Source organism: Plecotus auritus (assembly GCF_963455305.1).
Source record: "Plecotus auritus genome assembly, chromosome: 2".
Classification (NCBI taxonomy): Eukaryota; Metazoa; Chordata; class Mammalia; order Chiroptera; family Vespertilionidae; genus Plecotus; species Plecotus auritus.
The window spans coordinates 44,409,012-44,426,263 of NC_137771.1; the positions used below are offsets into that span (position 1 = coordinate 44,409,012).

A 17,252-nucleotide genomic window follows, 5' to 3' on the forward strand; every position below is an offset into this window, starting at 1 on the left:
CACATTCAGAGGTGAGAGTCGGCAACAAGGTTATTGTATTGATTAGATGCATGGAGCTGTTGGAGTCTCCCACCAATTCCCTTCTCACCCTTACCTCCTGCCTTTTCTTTTTTTCTTTTCTGTTTTTGCATTATCTAGAGTTCATGAAAGGCAAGAAAGGAGAGTCCTGTTTGTCTTCGCAGCAAAGAAAGTGCTATAGCATAAAAGTAAATGTATGTTTGTTTACCCTCCTTTTCCCTCAGGTGACAGGACCATCTGAAAATTGTTCTAGTTTTTTATTACTTTCTTCCCTGGGAGAGAGAAGTCCTACTCAGACTACTAGACACTATGCCAGAGAGACAGAGACTTCCTCTCTGCTTTGGGGGAGTAGCTGACCAGTGCTAACACTGTGGTTCGCAATCACCAACCTTGTTTGAGTGTGGTACTGTGAGGAAAGACACAGGAACCATCTGTTGAAATGGCTCTATGGCTCTTACATGATGATGCGTTTTCAAACAAAGCCTTCCAGCAGCATTTCAGATGGGTCTCTCTCCCATAAAGTTGCTACAAAGAGCGCCCACTCTACGAGCTGCTAAATGGTGCTCTTCAGTAGCTCTCTGGGTCAGCACCAACTCTTGTTTATTTTGCACCGTGTTTCCCTCCAGGTGTGTGCCTTGAGGCTGTCAAGTACCCTTCCTGGTATGAACCCAGAAAATCCTCCCGAAAAATCCACTTCTTTTGCCCATTTCCTTCTAAAGTGCTGACTATTTTACTTGAAGCTGGTGGAGCGACTCTGAAACCCTAAATACTTTGCTGAGAAAGAGGAAAACCGCAAATACACACAAGCCATTGTGACTCTGGACTGGCGGGTTCTAGTTTTCCAGGCAGCGGTTTGTACACCCGAGCTGGCTGCAAGGGTTAAGTAAACTTGGTGGCTGGGGATGACTTCATGGCCCTGGAATTTTGAAAAGCCATGGTTCTCAGTACACTGTGGCCAGCCTTAGAGTCTTTGGGTGTGAAAACTGCTCTCAGTTACCCAGACTGATTTTTGGTTCCTGTTGCACTGCTGCAGAATCTATTAAAATCCAGCAGCTGAATTGTCCTGGCTCTGCCACAAAGCTGGGCTGCTGGGTGGCTCCAGGATTCCCAAGCTGTTTGTCAATGGAGAGTGGGAGTGAATGGAGCCAGGCATATGCCTCAGCCTGGCATGAGGTGGCACCCTAGTGGCTGTTTTCTGCCTTAGAAATGCGTACTATTTCTATCTATATTCTCACATAGGAATTGTAGTTAAGACCCAAATTGTAGTTCATTTTTAAACTGCTTTTTTTAAGCCTCAAGGTCCTCTGTGTGTCTTTGAGCACCCATAGCCATACCCTCAGGATTTTCTGGCTTATTTAGTATGAACTATTGGCAATATTCTAAATATCTTAACATGACATAATGGAGCTACTATAGCAGAAATAACTCAGCTACAAGGTACAATAAGAAAATGAAGCTCTTTGATAGGAACAAACCCAAACTTGAATATTAAAAAATGTTTATGCAGAAAAGGTTTCATCAGGAAATTGAGGATGTAGGATAGAGATTCCAGGCACCCAGTCCTGTAGGGTGCCATTTACTTAGTTGCAGTGTTTTAGATCTTGAGTAAAGTGATATAGACTAGACCCGTGGTCGGCAAACTGCGGCTCATGAGCCACATGCGGCTCTTTGGCCCCTTGAGTGTGGATCTTCCACAAAATACCACGGCCTGGGCGAGTCTATTTTGAAGAAGTGGCATTAGAAGAAGTTTAAGTTTAAAAAATTTGGCTCTCAAAAGAAATTTCAATTGTTGTACTGTTGATATTTGGCTCTGTTGACTAAAGAGTTTGCCGACCACTTGGACAAGGGGCCTGTTCTTCTCTGTTAAGTAACATGATAGCTATGATCTTTGCATGGAAATTAATTTTAAAAGTTGGTTAGATTCTTAAGCAAGCTCTTCTTTCGAAAGAAATCATATGGGCTTGAGCATTAAAGGAAGAAACAAAAAGATTATAATAAAAAATGGACTGCAGCCCTAGCACAAGCAGTGGCTGTGACCTTGCCTTTGTTTGCCATTACACAATCCAATGGCAGTACACTCAAACTATGCTCTCGATCAATATCCTATTAAAGCAGCACAAAAAGTCTCCATAAACTTAGTGGTTAGCTATGTTTATAAATGGAACTCGGCATAATTAGATGGTCAATAGCAGGCTCTACTAGTAATTTTAAAATGAACATCACACACTTTCCATCTGTAGAAGTCAATGGCTCCTCTTCCAGAGTTTTTAAAGAAAATCTGTTAAGTTATAGAACAGAAAGTACTGATCAGCCCTATATATATATATTTTTTTTGCCTGTTTAAGCCACCTTATCTTGAATATATTATGACATTTCAAATGTTTCATTTTCTAGTTTTAATCAACCCCTCTGCGAGAGAGAAAATTTTAAATACTCTTAGGGAGATAAATGCTGGTCATGCTGGCTTAATTTAGTGAGTTTCCCCTACTATATTCCAATAAATTTTCAAAGTAAATGCTGAAGTTGAATTAGTTCAAAATATATATATATATATATATATATATATATATATTTTTTTTTTTAATATATTTTATTGATTTTCCACAGAGAGGAAGGGAGAGGGACAGAGAGCTAGAAACATCGATGAGAGAGAAACATTGATCAGCTGCCTCCCGCACACCCCCCACCGGGGACGCGCCCGCAACCAAGGCACATGCCCCTGACCGGAATCGAACCCGGGACCCCCCAGTCCGCAGGCCGACGCTCCACCCACCGAGCCAAACCGGTTTCGGCTCAAAAATATATTTTGTTATATAATTTCTTTTTTTAAAATTTTTTGGACATATTTGGGGCAAATATTGGGACAGTAAAGCTGGCAGCAAATGGAAAGGGCTGGTAGAAATTTTTGTCCCACTGCTTTTTCTTCTGAATCCCAGCTCACAGTATGGACTGCCAAACCTGATGTTTCCTATCCTACTCTCCTCACCTAAGAGAGGAAGAGGTGTCCCACCTTACCTATACATAGAAATGTGCATATACCTTTGTCCCAGCAGTGGTGTTGTGACACCATGGCAGCTGAGATTAGAACTATGGCAAGAACAAGCTCGTGACATCAGCAGATTCATCAGTCAGTGTCACTCACCAAGCCCAGGCCTTCCTGTTGCACTCATATTCCCACAGCCTTCCTGGTCAGAGCTGGCAGTGAGACTTCTCATGGCAGAATTTAGGGGGCGTTTTGTTCTGTTCTTAGCTAAAGCTGCTGCTAAATTTACCAAACTATGAACATTTTTATTGTAAAAATTTGACTCAGGCACAAGCAGAAAACATAACACCTTGATGTAAATACTAATTTGTTATGATCAGTATTTGTGTGTTCATCTCTTTCTAATCTTTCCTAGGTAAGTGGTTGGTTATGCTGCCTATGTATAACATATTATATATATTATATAAAATCTATATACAAGATGGCAGCATGAGATCATAAAACAGTCCAGGATATAGGGTTGGTAATTTAGCTCCACCACTTATTAACTATATGACTTTGGGCAATATGTATCCCTTGTCAGCTCTGTTCTCCTCATAGGTAACAATCATTCATTCAGTCAACAAATATTTATTAAGTGCTAACTGTGTGCTGGGCCCAAGTCTGAGTGCTAGAAATAGGAACACCTCTCAGGGGTGTTTTGAGGATTAAGCAAGAGAATGTCAAGTGCATATAGTAGATACTCACTGGTAAACTGTTGTGATTACTATTGAGAAAGGCCTCTGTCCCTGATCTCTCACTGTGTGCTCAGAGCTCATTCTGGAGCTAACCACATTATCAGAAAATCTATTAAAAACGTGTGTGTGTATATGTATTTTGTGTGTGTATAAATCAAGAAGGACCAGTTTTAGAATTTATGTTCCAAAAATAAATTTATTAGAAGAACTATCATAGTGACCCCTTCAGAATTAATAACTCTGAAAGAATAAGAACATGCCAATACTACATCTAATTCATCTACTTTAGGAAGCCAGAACATTCTTACTCCTCAAGTTTTCAGCCAAAGCCTATTCTTCTGCTTTATTCTGGAATTTTTCTCTTCATGGGTATCTAATGGATAACAAGATGTTTAAAATTCTCAATCTAACACATAAATAACTTTTGAAGTGACTAACCACATCGTGGTCTCTTAAATTATGAACATCAAAATTCCCTGTGGTCCAGCCAGTGTGACTCAGTGGTTGAATGTCAACCCATGAATAAGGAGGTCACAGTTCAATTCCAGTTCAGGGCACATGCCAGGATTGTGGGCTCAATCCCCAGTAGGGGGCATGGAGGAGGCAGTCAGTTGATGATTCTCTCTCATCATTGATGTTTCTATCTCTCTCTCCCTCTCTCTGAAATCAATTTTAAAAAATTCCCCATGAGTAACTAGAGTTCATTACTGACAAAGTCATTTTTAGTTATCCTTTATTTATGCACTCATAAACCTCAATATTTTTAAGAACAGATATTCATATCTAATATATAATACTAGAGAACTAAAAGTCATTTTTTTAGGATTTCTAAAAGCCTGACAGAAATCTTAATCACCCCACAACAAGACCACAACTATTACTGAGATTTGGGCTAGACTGTGTTATCATAGCTACATTGACTCCAAAGACTGTGGTAGGTGACTTTGTAGGCATCCCTGGGATTAAGTTGGTAGAGTCCACACTTAGCAAAGCCACGCATTATGTCAAATGCTGGAACTGAGTTAATTTAGTATTTGATTAATGTGAGTACATATTAGGATTTTTGAATAGATGGAAGAGAAAAAAAATTGAATAGTTATAGGTGAAAATTTTGAGAATTATTATTGTAGACAGTTGGATGTGTAGGTTGTTGGGATAGGGCTCTGTTGATGCAGTTTGGTTTCCTGATAGCTAATGGTCAGATAGTCCCAGTGCACTCTTGGTTAAGGGGCTTATGTTTAGAAGCCCTTCCCTGGTTTATAGATCATTGTGGTGAAAAGACCTCTTAGGTCATCAAATCCATCCCCTGTCAGGGAAGACTTAATCCCATGGCCAAGGCTGCATCAGATACTAAGCGGGCACCACATTTGACCTCAACAAAAGCTAAGATGAGAGGATACTCTAAAATGCAGAAAATCAATTTCGGTCCCAAAGGCAGAAGCCACTAATGCAGGAGATCCGTCAGCATTGCTCACCCCCCTGGATGGCTCTGCTAGACCCAGCACCAGGCCCTTTATCCAGGGAAGCACTGGCAGACATGTGTAACTCCAAAGACCTATAAAAGGAGGAGGACGAGACCCAGCTTTGACAGCTAAGTGGTAGGTGACAATATTCTTCTATTTAAATCTTGTTGAATTCCTCTCCCCAGTAATTGATGACAAAGGAAGAATAGAGAGACCAGAAATGTAGGGTTTTTACCTTTGTTTCTTCGGGCAGATAGAATTATCTGGGTTCAAATCCCTGCTCTGCCACTTATTTAGCTGTGTGATCTTGATCGTGTTACTTAACCTCACAGCTAATTTTCTCATTTGTCAATGAGAATAATAAAGATAGATATTTCATAGAGATGCAGCAAGGAAGAAATTCAGGTAAAAACCTCGCACATTGTCTGCACATAATAAGTGCTCAATAAATATTACTTGTTAGCTGTTTTTCATTAGCAAGCTCATAATTTTAGTTCAACTTAGTAAATATTTGTTGCATATAAATATATGAAGCATCTTGCACTGGGTGCTGAGGAGAATAGAGAAAAAAGTAGGAAATAGTCCTTTCTTTATAGAGTAAAGGTCTAAGTTTCTTGAGTTCTAAGACTGAGCTTTCTTTAAAGTGCCTGAACACATTTATTTTATAAACTGAACTCACAGTAATTATCTATCAAAGATAAATGATCTTCATGGTTCAGAATTGGAGGATGATAGTATCAGTGATCTGATCCTATTTTAGCAAAAGGAAAACTTTTTTTAAGAAGCAAAAATTTCACTGTTTACCACACATACACACACACACACACACACAACACACACATACATTTTGTAAGTTGTGTCCATAAAACATGGTTGTATAAAAACAGTGATGTCTCTGTGTTAGCAGATACCTTTGATGGGGTTACCATTCTGCTGGCTTTTGGCACCTAATGCCACATTTTAAAAAAGCATTGCTTGAATCTTAAAATAGCAGGGAAGTTCATTTTCACATAGAGGGGAATCCTGGTTTTAGTTCAGTGCCTTTCTTTTATGTTTCCAGTCTGGAAAACTATCCCCTTAGCCTGCATTTGGTCAGACCTTTCAGAAAGCAAGGGTCAAAAAAGGAGATCAGCACATGGTTTACAGGCCAGAAATCTGCTTGGCAAAGGAGTTGCTGAAGACTGTGGTGTACGAGCTGCAGAGAATGTACCTTTATGATTGATTTCCATTGAAGTCAGACTGACTGCAGTGTGGTCATTTTTCTAACCCGTAACTGCTCACACTGCAGCAGTCTGCTATCTGCAGGATGTCTGAATTATAACAGTCTATGTCCGTGTTACCTCTTACACAAATTACTTACACTGGTTTCTTTTTCCATGCAAATTCATCAGTTTTACAGCCCCTCGTAGGCACAGTCAGGAAACTCTGGCCAAAAGCACAAATTGATAAAATGAGTTAATTTGACTACACTTACTATTTTTTTCTTTCTGAAAGCCCCCTCTCACAGGCAGTATTGAGGAAGTATATTATGGTAAAAGGAAGATAACAAAGGAGTTGAATTTTTTGCCATAAATTACTCTCCAAGATAATTCCTTTTAACGACGATTCCAGATTTGCTTGAGTTTTCATAGCATTGTGCATTTAACAACTGTGCCTTTGATGGTAAGAAGAACAAGTATTTTCCCATGTTCTCTCCTTTTGTGCAGTGACATGGGCTTACTTACAAAGTCTTTGCCACTAGAATGTAAAACAACACGAAATTGTGCTGGGCCCATGGAACTGTGTGCTATTGTTGGACCTTAACCTACCCCCACAAACTCCCACTGTAATAAAGTACAAGTTCCCAAAGCCTCTGTGAGTACATAGAGTATGTAATCTGGGAATAAAATAGCCCTCTTTATTTTTTGATAGTTATTTTATAAGTTGGAAATTGAGTGCTAAATCCTGATAGTCTTTTTTGGGGGAAGAGGGTACCTATAGGCCATTATTTCTTAGTCTTTAGTTGCCATGAAAATTTGAAAGAAGCAGCAACTATGATTGTTAATCTATAAAATGTAAACCTCACAAGGGCAGGGTTTTTATATACTTTGCCCACCAATGGATCTCAAGCATCTGGAACAGTGCCCGGCCCATTAAAAGTGCCCCATAAATATCTGTTGCATGTCATTGAACGCAGCCTCACAGAGGATATGTGCCATCAGCAATCAGCTGGCCACACTGGTCATTTAGTCAGTGCTGCCCACCAGTTCCTGTTGAACAAGTTATAAACTCATTGCACTCTCATCTCCCAGGAAGAGTAGTTTGAAAATTTGGATAGAATTTTTTTTTTCCATCATCCTCTCTTTCCAACAATACAAGCCTGAGCAGATTGTCTCTGGTGGATGGCAGAAGTTCAATAACCACAACCTTGTCCAACTACTAATGTGTACAGAAGAGCAGGTCATTAAGAGGGTTGGCTACTAAAGTAACCCCTTTCTTCCAATAGCCCACATTACTATAATGATTCCTTAATAGCAAGCCATTTATTAAGAAATGACACAAAGACTACATTCTACTCATGACAGGGAAGGGGGAGGGGGATGACTTAGAAATAACATTGGAAGAAACAAAAGTTAACGTTTGGAGAAAAATTCCACAGTGGAACCAAATCCACACCAAGTTCAGGTTAGAGTAATTGCAATATTGCTTAAGAAAGTTGAGCAGTCAGTCCTCCTATGTGTATTTATGGATTTCTAAGTTTCATTTTGAATTACTTAAAGTTTGGAGGTATGGAGAGAGGGTAATTACCTACTCTTCTTAATTCAGAGCATATTTATTGATCATCAGCAGTGTATACAGAACTGTAGTGAACTGTTTAGGAACACAAAAGAGGCTGTGGGATCTGTGGGGTTAGTCATCTGGTATAACCCTCTGACTTTGTGAACTATGAAAGTTACTTAACCTCTTCCTACTACAGTTCCTGCCTAGTGGTATTGTAAGGATTACATGCAATGATGTGTTTAAAGCTCTTAGCCCAGTGTCTGGCCCATAAAGGATACTTAATAAATGTCAGCCTGTTATTGGGATGGTATTGGCCATAGCAGTGGGTGGTGGTGGAAGTGGTGAGTTTTAATCTTTATCACTGTTATTAGAATTATGAAGTCCAAAGAGTTTAATGACTTAACCAAGTCAGATAGGTTATTGGCAGTGCTGGGACTCTAAATAGTCGCTCCCAGGCCCAGGCCAGCACCTTTTTTATGCCCTAGGGCAGTGGTCACCAACCGGTGGTCCGTGGACCACTGGTGGTCCATGAGGTCCAAAAGGTTGGCGACCGCTGCCCTAGGGTGTCTATAGCCCTCAAGATGCACTAGGTCTAGTTGGGGAGAAAATATTATATATGAGATCATTAAAGAATGATAAGGCCTATGGTCAAGTACAGATGGAGCAAAATCAGGCTTCACAATATAGAGAACAGGCAGGAAGCATTGTGATTGGTCCAGTCCTGCCTTCACATCCCCATGTTTGACTAGCAGTGGCCCTGTGTAATCTCTATAACACACCAGAAGGCAGTTAGTCATGAGCTTCAGAGCTCAGCATGGCATCCTAGGCAGGCATTGGAAAAGTCATCTCACCCTTGAAAACTTTTAGTTTCCTAATTTGCAGGATTTGTTACCAGTATTAGCTAAGAAGCACATTATATGAGTTATATATATTTCATGGGTATTTTACATTTGTTAAAATAATATCATCATTTGCTTATTGATACCCTTTCATAGTGCACAATTGGAAAGTCTTCTATACATGTTCACTCTCCTGGAAGAGGTGAAATATCCATTGTAAAAACTCTATTTCCTTTCTTGACAGCATTGTTTAGGCCTCTATTCCCTCTTGCCAGGACCTAAATCAACCTACCAACTGATTTCTCCACCTCCAGAGTCTCATCCTCTTTCTTGTATTCTGTACACTGTTGTCATATTGCCATTCTTCAGATGCAACAATTATCCTTTCTCTACTCACAAACTGTCATGGATCCCACAAATCATTTTATATCCTGTCTCCAAACTTACCCACATGCATTGTCATTTGCCAAGAGACCCTCTCCTATCTCTTCTCTGCCTCTTTAAATCCTAACCATCCTTGAAGGCTTGTTTTAATTGCTAACTCTTTCTGAAATCAACTCTTGTTCTGATCCCACAAGCCAGTGTGATCCATTACTCCTTTGAACTTTCCTAACACAGTCCTTTTGTTTCCCCTTTGAGATGGAACCCATTCAACATTGCATTAGATATTCAGGTATTATTTTCATTCTACTAGGTTGTAAACCCTACAGGAACAAAGACATTATACGCCTTTTTATCGTCTTAAGTTTAAGGCAAATATTGTATGTGAAAATCAAGGTGGTTGGGAGGGGGGAGAGCAGAGTTTTCAGGGTCAGACATCCTTGAATCTTACTGCTGGTTCTCCTTCATTCCTCGTTACAGGGCTTAGTTCTTCTCAATCAAAGAATATGCTTTCCAGAAAAGGTTATTTTGAGGATTAAGTTAGATGTAATAAAGTACTTATCAAAACATGGCCCTACCAGTACTCAGAAAAGCCTGCTGAAAGCCCACAGTCTCTTCCTGTCCAGTACACAGGCCCTGAGAATACCTACCCCTTTTGCAGGGATATGTGGTCAGTGCCCCCTATCCTTAGATATGAGGCTTTCTCTTTGGCTGTCCCAGGATCACTGAATCAAAATCCATTCCGATAAACTGCCCTTCCATATGATACATACACACAAATGGACCAGGGGACGTTCCACACAAGCCTGCTTTGAAGAAGGCAGAGTTTGGGTGTGTGTGTTATTAGGATTATTTAACGCAGGTTGTGAAACCCATTCTCATTTCAGAAATTTAGTGAGGTTTTAAAATTCAAGACACACGTAATCAGTTTGCCAAGCCCTGAAGTTACTCACCAGAAGTCCAACAGACACTATGGGAAGTGTCACAATGCTGCCAGGCCACCTGCTGCTCTTGGCTAGGTGACAGCTACAGTGTACTGAGTGGTTCACAGGAAGTAAACATACGGGCAAGTTAGGGAACATTTCTGTGGGCTTAATTATTTTTTAAGCTTTGTGAGAGGTAGAGCACTATATTTACATGCGTATTTTTCTTCCTTCACCTGTTCTGTCTCCCTTGACATTTCAAAAAGATAAGCAAGGTAAAAGACACTTTTCCAGGGAAGAACATGATAGATAAAGTGTTAGATACAAGTGCAGCTGGATGTTCATGGTGAGGGAGAGGGCCTCAGACTCTGCCTCTCGCCTGTTCCACCCTCATCTTGCTCTGTTTTTTCTTCCAAGAGTGGGAGCGTGGGCTCCTGAGGTTCCCTCCGTGCTGAGGAGGGAAGCATCTACTCCATCCAGCTGAGGCCTCAACCCCATCCTGAAACTAGTGAAGGAAATTTAAGTTCAGATCTTGACACTGATCATCCTTTCCCATCTTCTTTAGTTAATGAGAAATGTGAATCTCGGAGCTCCACGAAGGCACAGCCATTAATAAGTACCTATTATATACCAAGCTGCTAGTATATAATGAGATGATGGGTGATCCAGACCCATGAAGGAATAATCAGCCCCCATAAAATATAAAATATTATGAAATAAAAGGGGGAAACATGCAGACAAATTTAATATAAAAAGCAAATTAGGGAGTGACTAGCAGAATTATTAATCAGAACTCTGTTTACACGTACAGTCAAGCCTGACGATTTGTTTTTGAACTAAAGGCCCTTCCTCCATGAGAGCCTGTCATCAAAAGATGTGTTTGAATTTCAGAAAGCATATGTGGATTTCAGAGCTTTCCATCTCTTAGCAGTGACTGTTTTTAATATAATGACAGTTATTAAGGTTTATCCATTGCTATTAATCAAACAACTAAGTGTTTCTTCTTAGAAATTGCTGTATCCCCTCACAGCCTTCCCTGATTCTTTCATTTTATGAATGACCACAATTTCCCCAATCAATAGTCCTGGGACTCATCTCATACTCCCCCTTTTCCATCATTACCAAACTTTAGAAGTCAACACATTTTCTTGATTCTAACTTCTAAATAACTTACACTAGACTCATCCATCCCATCCCTTCCTTGAATTTATCTTATTTTAATGGCTCCACTGGCCTCTGTGATTTTACTGATTATAATTCTTCAATTGCCACCCTACTCCCCACTATATCTGTGCTCATGGCACAGTGATGTTTCTAGATTGCAAATGCAAATTTGATGGTAACCTTCTCCTACTTTATTGGTTCTCCTTTGATGAGGAATCAGTTCCATTTTACCAGTACTTACTGACTGTCAGGGTTCATATTAGATGACAATATAACCCCAATAGTCCCAAATTATATTCAAGTGTGATAAATGTACATATTGGTTTTGCTTTTCATAATCTTTCAAAAGAAGAGATTATTTATACTAATATAGTTGCACCACTAATTTGACACAGAGTTGTGTTACAAAGATTGATATATGTTCTTTATTTATTTAAAAATGTATTATGCTACTACTGAAAACAAGGTATCTAGAGAATCTAGGACAAAAAAAATTACAGGGAATCACATCTCATATAAGAATCTACTCTGAAAATCACATACTGTCAAAATTATCCTTAACAATCCCTTAAATCAAAGGTCGGAAAATTCTTCTACATAGTTTCTGCTTTGTGAACCATATGGTTTCCTGTTACAGTTGCTCTCTGTTCTCATGGAGGGAAGCAGAGACAATACCTAAATGAATGTGTGTATGTGTGTGTGTGTGTGTGTGTGTGTGTGTGTGTGTGTGTGTTTTCGAATAAAACGTTATCTACAAAAACTGTGGTGCAGGGACCATAGTTTGAAGGCTCTGCCTAGTGAGAGGAATATTTAAGTTAGGGTGTTTGCAGGGTGCTGAGGTGACTCAGAGTTAGGGAGAAATCACACATTTCTCATCACGAGAAATTAGAAAGATTAATTTGCAGTTCAGACCTAATTCCAAAATACAGATGAGCAAAAGCTATCAGAATCAGACAAAATAGAAAAGCCCAGGGAATGTTTTGGCTGGTCATTGAAGAAAAGTTTCAACCAAAAACATGAAGGTATTTTTGTTAAAAGCATCCAGAAACATTACAACCCTACTGATGATTTACCATTTAAAAAAGAGGAAAGAGGAAAGGTACATTAGGAAATAAAAAATATGTCTTCTGGTGGAGACTATTTTTATTGTCAACATTCTTTTGAGGTCAGAGTTTATTACTGATTTTTTTGGATAAGCTTACCCTATAAATTCAAAAATAAAATGTGTTAAATGCAATACTGAAATACACTCTCACTGATCTTTTATCCACAGAATTTAACTTATGTGAGTTTTCTTTTTCTTGTTTGTTTTATTCTAGCACCAATAGCTGCAGGAACTGGCCCCAATTTTTCTCTCTCAGATTTGGAAAGTTCTTCATACTACAGCATGAGTCCGGGAGCCATGAGGAGGTCTTTACCCAGCACATCCTCTACCAGGTAAGGTGGTTGATGGCTCTTAAAAATGTCATGCTTCATAGTTACATGCCTTGATTTTAATTCTAGGCCAGCTAGGTGTTTAGCAGTGTGCCTAAAGCAGTAGAAGGTACTAGAAGGTGGGTTCCGCCCCAACAGACTTTGAGACTCATTAGGAAGGGAAAGCAAATGCACATGCAGCAGAAACAGATAGACAGATAGATAAATCATATGCGTGTGCACACACACACACAGACACACACACAAACACACACCAGACAGTAAAAAACAGTGAGCTAAATTATGTAACAAAGGATAAAAATAGATAAAGAAGGTTTTATCCAAAAAGAGTGACTCATGCTCAGTGATAATGTTAGTTAGGGTTGGTGAGATGGAAAGGGAAAGGAATGCTGTTCTGTGTGGGTGAAAACGCTAGCAAAAGCATGGAGGAAGGATGGATGATGAATGTAGCATGTTCTCAGGAAATTAAGGACGAGGCTTGACTAGGGAAACGGATGTGTGTTTCGGCATGTTTAGCACAAATTTGACCCTGGTGACACCAGTCCTAGTCCCCATGCCCACAGCACACACAGAAGAGCTCAGTCCCAGCTCTTCTCCTGCTGAACCTCCAGAGGGCTCAAAATCCAGTCTGTTGGAGCTGCCCTAAGAGATAAACCTATTTGATAGACTGGTGCGAGGTTATGAAAGTGAATGGGTCCCATAGCAGGGTGAGGCTGGATCACGAACCCCAGTGCACCTGGAGACCTCAAAAGAGTAAAGATGGAGGAGCACCACCAGATAACGATTATAGGGTGCTTGATCCCCTTGAAGTCACAAAGCCAAAATAAAAATGAAGTGTTTTTGCAAGATCCTGTTGTCTCTAGATAACCTGGACCAGAGGGAGAGGGATTAGGCATTAAACCCACAGTATTCTTTTACAAATTGGCTTTAGCATTGGACTGTGACAACAAAGAAAAGAATGGCACAGAACGATCTTTAATGTTTGTCTACTTTGCAGAAAAACATTCGACAAAGGCATATTCTTCCACAAGCGAGTACCAGTTTTATTGTTTGAAACAATGTCCCAATTATAGACATTTTCTTTGGTAAAGACTCATGCTTACCTTGACTTTATATTTTAATCATCATTACTTACAAAAAAAAATCAGCTTAGTCATTACGAACACCTTGAAAGTAGTTAAAGAAACAGTTATTCTCTATATATAACTGCCAAATCCTGCCATCATCTTTCATGTTGCTTGAATGTTCCTACAGTTCACTGCAATATCAGCTCCTCAGGAGAAAAAAAGTCTCAGATCCAAAGTCCATTTATAATAAAAGAATGAGATTGTGAACACATTCAGGTGCTAATGCATTTTGAGGATTTTGAATGTTTGCTGATGGAAGAAACATTGTGTGTAACTGCGCTCAGTCAACATGAAAAAGCTTTGCAAACACTTGTGGGCAGCGATTAATTTAAAAGTTGACAGGCTGTTTGTTTTTCATATGTGTTCTGTGCATGTACCATGGATGTCCCAAATAGTGCTCCTCACCCCATCCCTTTGACTTCCCAGCTGTTTTGTTGCCTTTTGTTGTGACTCGCTGAGGGGAAACCTGGTCATTAATGTCATTCTCATAGTCTGCAAATAACTAACCCTGATAAGGAGCTAATTATAAACAGCATCAGTAGTTATTAACTCAGTAATATGTTTGTTTTACTCTCATTAGACTCTCCTCAGATGATTTTTTTAAAATTGTTCTTTAAACATATAGACTCAGTAGAATTATCTTCATACAGGTTAGAAAATGTACCCAAAAGAATACCCCAGATCTATATATAGAAAAGTTCACCAATCAATCATCTGTTTATGATGTGCAAATTTTCATTGGTCACCTGTTCTGTGAGCAGCAGTGTATTAGGTGCTGTACATAGCTGATACAATTAATCTTCATAATAATTTTATAATATAGACAGTGTGGCCATTTAACAGTGGATGAACCCAAAATTCAGAGAAGTTAAGTAACTTGCCAAGGTCACAGACCTAGTAAATGGCAGAGTCTACTTTCAAATGCAGGTCTGTTGAATTTAACATGCTATTTTACACTGAAACCTCTTAAGAATGGGACTGACTCTTTCAGTTAGAAATAGTAGAGCATGAGGCCCCCCAAAAGGAATATGTAGTAGCTCTGCTTTTCCTGGACCCTTAGCCTTTGCTATCTTGAATTATTATTACCATCTTTGAGGTATGCACAGGTCCTGTCTGCCCACCTGGACTGTACATCCCTTAGGCTTAGAGGACAGTAACTAACTCTTTAATTCAGCAACAGACATTATTAAGTACCAGGGATATTGTCCTTGTCACTGTAGATATAAAGTCAAGTAATAGGAGCTTTGCAATCTAGTGGCTAGAGAGAGACTGACAAGTAAATGGAAATTTTTAGTTCGGGGACTACGAGGCATTTGCAGTTTTGTGAGTCCAAGGTAAGGCTTCTTGGCTTTGCACAGAGTAGGGATTAAGCAAATATTTGGAATAAAGGTAATAGTCTTACCATAATTTCTAGGTAGAATTGCTAAGAACACAAGAACAAATTTCATACACAAGTAGAGATGGTCCATCACTCCTTAGAAGAGAAGACAAGATCTTATTGCTACCTTCCTGTTTCCTTAAATGTTTCTGGAAGAAGAGAATCAGTGTGCTAGAAAGTCAAGAGCAAGAAACAAAAATTAATGACTGATTTAAAAAGATAAAGGAGATTGATATGAATTAATTGTTGTTTCTGTACCCCTTCCTAGTAAAATTTTCAAAATCATAGAAGAGGTAGTATTAAAAATATACTTTCTTACCCCAAAAAACCTTATCAAGATAAAACAACTATCAAGTTTATGAAGTTGATAAGCTTGGTCAGGAGGCCCTCCACCTATTTTACACTGAAACCTCTTAGTTCAGGTTCCTAATATAACAATCTCTCCTATCTTTCCATATGGTTTCTAGCCTCTCTTTCCATATTTAAAATTAGCTGTTGTGTTTTAAAATTGAAGCTATTTGAAATAATTTTAAATAGGACTGGTGACACCAGTCCTAGTCCCCATGCCCACAGCACACACAGAAGAGCTCAGTCCCAGCTCTTCTCCTGCTGAACCTCCAAAGGGCTCAAAATCCAGTCTGTTGGAGCTGCCCTAAGAGATAAACCTATTTGATAGCCTGGTGGGAGGTTATGAAAGAATTTTGAAATATTTGAAATACTACTTTACCAACTGGCAAAGTGCCAACGTCCGAAGCCCATCAGCTTCCCCTAACCTTGCCATCTATTTGATAGCCTGGTGGGAGGTTATGAAAGTGAATGGGTCCCATAGCAGGGTGAGGCTGTAAAATAGGTGTAAACTTATATTGGGATTTTGTGGAAATCAGTGTAAAATCAGTATATAATCGTTATCTGGTGGTGCTGCTCCATCTTTACTCTTTGTTAAAGATGGAGGAGCACCACCAGATAACGATCACAATGTGTTCACAATCTCATACCTCCACCTATTTTACACTGATTTCCACAAAATCCCAATATAAGTGTCTATCCTGGCACTTCCTTCCAATGTTTCCACTCCTGAATCTTTTTCTCTCCATCATCCTGTACCTTCATTCTCTCAAAATTTATCCTGTGTCCCTGAAAGTCCGTGATTCTAAACTAAGGTGTCAGTTAATAACTACAGACTCTTCACCTTTAGGATTTAATAACTGCATAGTGTATTTGCATTTTATTAATGGATACCAAGGAAACCAAATCTTGGAAAACTCAGAAATATATTAATAATGGGGAAATGATGGGCAATGGTCTTTTGAGCTAGATCTCATTGAGTCATGATACCTGGGCGAATCCTTGTCACAAGTACTCATGGCTTTTCTAAGTCACTAGCCCAAATCAGCAGTTTCTGTACATATGCTATTTACCAGACACTGTGGCAGGCACTAGAGATTAAAAGATATCTTAGATATGTATATCTAATATATATATGTGTGTGTGTGTGTGTGTGTGTGTGTGTGTACTAATAAAAGGGTAATTTGCTAATTAGACCGGGAGACCTTCTGGACGTCCTTCCAGACAAAGCCATGGTGGCGGGGCTGAGGCAGAGGTGGTTAGGGGCGATCAGGCCAGCAGGGGAGGGCAGTTGGAGGCCATCAGGCCAGCAGGGGAGGGCAGTTGGGGGCCATCAGGCTGGCAGGGGAGGGCAGTTGGCGGTGAGCAGGCCAGCGGGGTGGGGGGGGGCAGTTGGGGGCGAGCAGGCCAGCGGGGGGGCAGTTGGGGCAATCAGGCTGGCAGGGGGGACAGTTGGGGGCAAGCAGGCCAGCCGGGGGGGGGGGGCAGTTTGGGGTGATCAGGCTGGCCAGGGGGTGCAGTTGGGGGTGAGCAGGCTGGTGGGGGGGGCAGTTGGGGGTGAGCAGGCTGGTGGGGGGGGCAGTTGGGGGTGAGCAGGCCGGTGGGGGGGGCAGTTGGGGCAAGCAGGCCGGCGGGGGGGGGGGTATTTGGGGGCGAGCAGGCTGGCAGGGGGCTGTTGGGGGCAGTCAGGCCAGCAGGGG

The 17,252-nt window shown here is 40.3% G+C and overlaps 1 protein-coding gene across 12 annotated transcripts in view; it reads left to right on the forward strand.

Moving 5' to 3' along the window:
• Window positions 1-17,252, forward strand: part of NFIA (nuclear factor I A) — a gene marked incomplete at its 3' end in the record, with an annotated part of 384,408 nt that overhangs the window by 259,534 nt on the left and 107,622 nt on the right. For all 12 annotated transcript variants that reach the window (XM_080656321.1, XM_080656311.1, XM_080656316.1 and 9 more), the window contains exon 5: window positions 12,588-12,705. In XM_080656321.1, coding sequence (XP_080512447.1) covers window positions 12,588-12,705 — 118 coding nt within the window. The remainder of the gene's footprint in view (window positions 1-12,587; window positions 12,706-17,252) is intronic.